Source organism: Rhinopithecus roxellana, chromosome 14, assembly GCF_007565055.1.
Source record: "Rhinopithecus roxellana isolate Shanxi Qingling chromosome 14, ASM756505v1, whole genome shotgun sequence".
Classification (NCBI taxonomy): Eukaryota; Metazoa; Chordata; class Mammalia; order Primates; family Cercopithecidae; genus Rhinopithecus; species Rhinopithecus roxellana.
The window spans coordinates 25,825,279-25,832,225 of NC_044562.1; the positions used below are offsets into that span (position 1 = coordinate 25,825,279).

Below are 6,947 nucleotides of genomic sequence, written 5' to 3' on the forward strand. Positions count from 1 at the left end.
TAGTAGGTATTACAATTTATTGAATCAGTGGCTGACGGTTCATTTAGCAGAAACACATGGGATCTCTTATATAGCAAGATTCTGTTGCATTCTTAAAGTCTATGTCAAAATATACAGTTTTTAGAAACTCATATCTTTAATAAAATAAAGTTTAAAATTTATATCTATATAAATTATTGAAATATATAATCAAGTTATCTGGCAAGGCAGAGCAATGATTATGAATTATAAATCTGAGAGATTGAGAGTTAATTGCTGTATTATTCCCTGGATTGTTCACATTCATGGAAGGTATTCAACTTATCTGATTCAACAGGAGAAGGGAAATATTTATAGTACAACTTCCTTTCAATTGCAAATGAATTCTAGTTACATATGTGTCACATTTTTTCCAAACAGTGAAAAGACTTTTTTTTTTTTTTTTTTTTTTGGTAGATGAAAGTATTTTCATCAGCGCTCAACTTCCGAGCTTCCCTTTCTGAGATCAGATATTGTAAAAGACAGTAAGAGAGATACAAAGAACTATTAATTACTAAGCTTGAAGTCTTATAAATACCCCTTTAAAAAACTATGAAAGCTATTAAAGTTGACTCTCATATAAAAGAGAGACAACTCTCTGTTTTATTCAAATAGATATGATTTTAAAAGAATGATGACTACGGTCATGATAAGAAATATGGCCTTTCATATTTATAATGTGTCCTCCATTCATCTTGGGTATACCAGGAAATGGTAATGTAATTTCTTTGTGGGCAAAGATGAAAAAACAATCCTTGTCTGTAAAACTTTCTTATAACAATGACGACAACAATTACAGCAGTGACCCCAAGAAACTATTATAACAAGATGCTAGAACATAGATGAGATTGTCTTGCAATTAGCTATGTCTGTCTGACACACATTTCTTTCTTTGTAAGAGAAATCGTGCAGAGCAGTTTATTCTGTCGCAAAGATTTTGATTAAAGAAAAAGGAAAACTGCAATTTTTGCCACAAAAAGACAGGTGGCGTAAGCATGCAACTTTTTTTTTCTTTTCTTTCTTTCTTTTTTTTTTATTTTTTTAATATAAAGTGATTATTTTCTCTCGGTTCTTTGAAAAAGCTCGCTTGTGCTGGGGTTCGTGGCTGAGCCCAGTGACGTCAGTGTGGCAGTGCGGAGTCAGGCGCAGCAGCTCCCTATAAGCAGAGGAGCTGTCCGTGTGCTGAAACGGCCCGAGAAGCTCGCCCCGGAGAACGGGGAGGAACATGCTGTGGAGCTCCTCTGCCATATAAACAAAAAGAGGTAAGGCTGCTTTTCTCTTTGATTTACTGGAAAGTTCTAATATGCACGCTCTTCTTTTAATTCCTAGCTGAGAAGAAAAAGACTGTTTGGCAAGCTTATGTCGATAGGATAACTGAATAGCAACCTGCTGCTCATCAGCCGATGGGAGGACGCTACATATGTGTAGATACATGATCGGGTCTATGCGTTATACTACTTGATGTTGGATATTTACCAACCAGAATGTTATTTAGATAATCATATTAAAAAGACTGAAAAGTTAAGGATTTTAGTGTGAATACACAGATTAGTGTAAAGTTAACCAAGCCCAATACATTGTTTCTTTCCAAAATTTATTATTTCTGCTACTAAGAGCCAGATACGAAGCCAGGGGCGTAATTTATATGTTTAATGTTCTTAACAGTAGGTTTCCAATGATTCAAAGGCTGTTAAGCATGTTAGTCATAAAGCCAACCAATTTTGGAACTAGTTTTTTTTTCTTTGATATTCATCTCACAAGAGCTCTGAATTAATTAACCATATAAAATTCTTTTCTGAACTTGTATATTTGAAAGAGCTTACATTATTATCTCCTAATTTTAGTCCTAAGATATTAACTTAGGATTTTCCTGAACACTGGATTCTTCCTTTTTCCAGGGCAAAATATTATCTGGGGTTATAGTTTGGCTGTGACCATGAATTACAGAGAAATGATAGTTTTGAATACATGATGAAAATATTCATAACTTTGTAAATTGTTGTTATTACTATAATTTGACTTAAAGAGGATGTTCAATATGTTGTTAAAGTCTGGGACAAGTATTTCTTTTTTTCTGTATCCCAACTAGTTGAATTGCTTAAATTATATATAATCACCTGCATGTGTCAATGCTCTAGTCTGATTTCAACAGAAAAGACATTTTAACTTGAGAGATATTAATGATAGCTATCAGGGGAAAAATAATGTTCTAATTATTTGGATTTCAGAAAATTCAATTTTAAATCAAACCCTATATAGAATAGTAGAGCTGTTGAAACATCTTTACTACTTGAAAGGGCTGCTACCTGGGAAAAAAACCCTTTGGGTCTCACTCAAAGACAATAACTATGTCATTCAAACTGAAGCGGAATAGATAAGCAAAGGGTAGCACTTGTTAGGCTGTGGTGTAAACAACTGAAAGGAGTATTCTGCTTCAACTTTACAGTAAAGTGCAGTTCCAAGATAATGATTTTAAAGATAAGCATATAATCCATATGTTAAGACTATTTCAGTGTTGTGGCTTCAAAGAAAATAAGTTCAATAAGGTTTTTAAGATTATTATTTCAAATGCCAATGTTGAAAATTGATTACCAAAGCTAAATTAATCCTGAAATAATATAAACAAGAGTGCATAATGTATTTTTACTTGAACCTCATTATTTTATGAATAAAATTACTTATAGTAAACATGTATTTATAATCAATATTTTGGAAGTATCCTCTCAAATGCCTTTCTAGATTTTTCTTTCAATAAATTAAGTATTCTGGTAAATGTGAATCATTTAAATAAATATATACGTATGCTAAAATGTTTTCATACTAAGCCATTATTGGGCTCTAAAAAACTGGAAACAAAATCATCAATATGATCTTGTGAACAATGGTATTTTCTACAATTGATGTCTAAGCTAACAGAAAAATGTATACATATAACTTAGCTTATCTATCACAAAACCATGATCTGGCAAAGATATGAACAAACTTATAAACTCCTTTTACATTCATTCTGTTTACAACAAAATAACAAATACTAAAATAGTTTTTTTCAATGTTAGCAATATTAAATGTAAGGCACGTAAAAACTAATCCTCTTACCAATTCCTATGTGAGATTTTAAGGCATTGGAGAAAAAATGAATGGAGATTTTTAAGTAGGAAGAATTCAGCACATCATCTGTGTTTATTTGAATTGGGATTTACATAGTGGTTATTTTAAGATTTTTCTAAACAGTATGAGTGATTTAAGATTTCACAGGTCCATACTAAAATAGACACAGACATAAGACAAACTGAATCTGAACACTCACAAGTTCAGAAATAGACTAGCTAAAAAAACTTATGTTCTCTCTGTAGCATCTGTTATTATTTACTATGCACTCTTGAGGGCTGATGCAAAGTATAATCACGATTGCGTTTTGCAAGACAGTCATAATAGAAATTATTAGAAGAAATATGGAGCAAAGAGATTTTAAAACACTTTATTGGTTTAGCACATTTACACAAAAAGAAACTTCATTGGTTTAGCCAACTGGCTGGAATCTGAGAAGACTTGTGTTCTGGAGGTTATTTATGGATCATTGGATTTGCTATCAGATTGAGAACAAGTTATTTCTGAAAAATATATGTGGATAGGACTCCCCACAAGGTAATTCAGTATGATTGACATATAACAGAATCACTTTGTCATATATGGTCATGTAACTGCTGCTGTGTTTCAACAACAAAATTAGATGGACACTTCAGGAAATAAACCACATGTTTTTTGACACAACTTTAAGGACATAATTTGTGGGCGTGTATGTGTACATGCATGTTTTAAATTAAGCCAACACATTATTTTGCCAATGACTTCAATATATAACATAATTAAAACATCTTGGGAAGTATTTGCTGCTTTATTATAAAGAAACAACACGTACTAAACATCCAACTGCAAATTCTGTAAATGAAAAAATAAAATTTGAGAAATCTCCTATCAGTGTTTTTGCTGTTGTTTTAACTAAGAGAATGCTATGCAAGTTTTTGGTGAATGAGTAATAATTTTGCTAAAGATTCCTGTGGTTTGCTTGTGGGAATCTTAGAAAATATTCACGAATTTTTAAAAAAAGAGTTATCCTAAGCTTAATGTGAAATAATATCTACTATGTTTTTTTTGCTCACCTCATTGATCAGTTATTTCTTTTGCTATAGTGTCTTCTAGTTTGTTTCATTTGTGTTAACTCATATTTTCTATGTTTTAAGGAAATCTTTCAAACATGGCTGAAGCAAAGACCCACTGGCTTGGAGCAGTCCTGTCTCTTATCCCTTTAATTTTCCTCATCTCTGGGGCTGAAGCAGCTTCATTTCAGAGAAACCAGCTGCTTCAGAAAGAACCAGACCTCAGATTGGAAAATGTCCAAAAGTTTCCCAGTCCTGAAATGATCAGGGCTTTGGAGTACATAGAAAAGCTCCGGCAACAGGCTCATAAGGAAGAAAGCAGCCCAGATTATAATCCCTACCAAGGTGTCTCTGTCCCCCTTCAGCAAAAAGAAAATGGCGATGAAAGTCATTTGCCCGAGAGAGATTCACTGAGTGAAGAAGACTGGATGAGAATAATACTCGAAGCTTTGAGACAGGTTGAAAATGAGCCTCAGTCTGTACCAAAAGAAAATAAGCTCTATGCCTTGAATTCAGAAAAGAACTTTCCAATAGACATGAGTGATGATTATGAGACACAGCAGTGGCCAGAAAGAAAGCTCAAGCACATGCAATTCCCTCCTATATATGAAGAGAATTCCAGGGATAACCCCTTTAAACGCACAAATGAAATAGTGGAGGAACAATATACTCCTCAAAGTCTTGCTACATTGGAATCTGTCTTCCAAGAGCTGGGGAAACTGACAGGACCAAACAACCAGAAACGTGAGAGGATGGATGAGGAGCAAAAACTTTATACAGATGATGAAGATGATATCTACAAGGCTAATAACATTGCCTATGAAGATGTGGTGGGGGGAGAAGATTGGAACCCAGTAGAGGAGAAAATAGAGAGTCAAACCCAGGAAGAGGTGAGAGACAGCAAAGAGAATACAGAAAAAAATGAACAAATCAACGATGAGGTGAAACGCTCAGGGCAGCTTGGCATCCAGGAAGAAGATATTCGGAAAGAGAGTAAAGACCAACTCTCAGATGATGTCTCCAAAGTAATTACTTATTTGAAAAGGTTAGTAAATGCTGCAGGAAGTGGGAGGTTACAGAATGGGCAAAATGGGGAAAGGGCCATCAGGCTTTTTGAAAAACCTCTTGATTCTCAGTCTATTTATCAGCTGATTGAAATCTCAAGGAATTTACAGATACCCCCGGAAGACTTAATTGAGATGCTCAAAACTGGGGAGAAGCCTAATGGATCAGTGGAACCGGAGCGGGAGCTTGACCTTCCTGTTGACCTAGACGACATCTCAGAGGCTGACTTAGACCATCCAGACCTGTTCCAAAATAAGATGCTCTCCAAGAGTGGCTACCCTAAAACGGCTGGTCGTGCTGGGACTGAGGCCCTACCAGATGGGCTCAGTGTTGAGGATATTTTAAATCTTTTAGGGATGGAGAGTGCAGCAAATCAGAAAACTTCATATTTTCCCAATCCATATAACCAGGAAAAAGTTCTGCCAAGGCTCCCTTATGGTCCTGGAAGATCTAGATCGAACCAGCTTCCCAAACCTGCCTGGATGCCATATGTTGAAAACAGACAGATGGCATATGAAAACCAGAATGACAAGGATCAAGAATTAGGTGAGTACTTGGCCAGGATGCTAGTTAAATACCCTGAGATCATTAATTCAAACCAAGTGAAGCGAGTTCCTGGTCAAGGCTCATCTGAAGATGACCTACAGGAAGAGGAACAAATTGAGCAGGCCATCAAAGAGCATTTGAATCAAGGCAGCTCTCAGGAGACTGACAAGCTGGCCTCGGTGAGCAAAAGGTTCCCTGTGGGGCCCCCGAAGAATGATGATACTCCAAATAGGCAGTACTTGGATGAAGATCTGTTAATGAAAGTGCTGGAATACCTCAACCAAGAAAAGGCAGAAAAGGGAAGGGAGCATATTGCTAAGAGAGCAATGGAAAATATGTAAGCAGCTTTCATTAATTACCCTACTTTCATTCCTCCCACCCCAAGCAAATCCCAATATTTCTCTTAAGTGTGTTGACTTCTATCCTGTTAACACTGTAATATCTTTAAATGGTGTACAGGCAGATGAACCCAGGTCACTGGGGAGTCTGCTTCATTTCCTCTGAGCTGTTCTCTTGTGTATGGATATGTGTAAATGTTATGACTCCTTGATAAAAAATTTATTATGTCCATTATTCAAGAAAGATATCTATGACTGTGTTTAATAGTGTATCTAATGGCTGTGGCATTGTTGATGCTCACATATGATAAAGAGTGTCCTATAATTCTATTGAAAGTTTTTAATATTTATTGAATTATTTTGTTACTGTCTGTAGTGTTTTGTGAAGTACTGGAGCAAAAAAAAAAATAAAGCATTATAAATATGTAGTTTTATTTATAAGGCCTTTTCTATTGTGTGTTTTACTGTTGATTAATAAATGTTATTTCTGGACAACTTTGGACTCTTAATTCTGGAAAACCAGATACAATGTCTATGGAGCAAGCAGTATGAAGCCAAAAGAGAAAGTCATCTTCACCAGACAATTCAGGTAAGAAGTAATGATTTTTTGTTTGTTTGTTTGTTTTTTGAGACGGAGTCTCGCGCTGTCGCCCAGGCTGGAGTGCAGTGGCCGGATCTCGGCTCACTGCAAGCTCCGCCTCCAGAAGTAATGAATTTTATACATGTGATCATGGTACCTGCTTGCAGAATGCCACATCCTCTCTCAGCCCACTAGTTATGCTTGCCCATGGTTTTCCTCAAATATATAATTGATAGAGTCTTT

At 35.5% G+C, this 6,947-nt stretch overlaps 1 protein-coding gene across 1 annotated transcript; it reads left to right on the top strand.

Moving 5' to 3' along the window:
- The first annotated feature begins 1,061 nt into the window (after window positions 1-1,061).
- On the top strand, window positions 1,062-6,619 carry SCG2 (secretogranin II). Its single transcript, XM_010356042.2, has 2 exons — window positions 1,062-1,280; window positions 4,260-6,619. The coding sequence occupies exon 2, from the start codon at window positions 4,274-4,276 to the stop codon at window positions 6,125-6,127; it is 1,854 nt and encodes a 617-aa protein (XP_010354344.1). The 5' UTR covers window positions 1,062-1,280; window positions 4,260-4,273; the 3' UTR covers window positions 6,128-6,619.
- The last annotated feature ends 328 nt before the right edge of the window (window positions 6,620-6,947 follow it).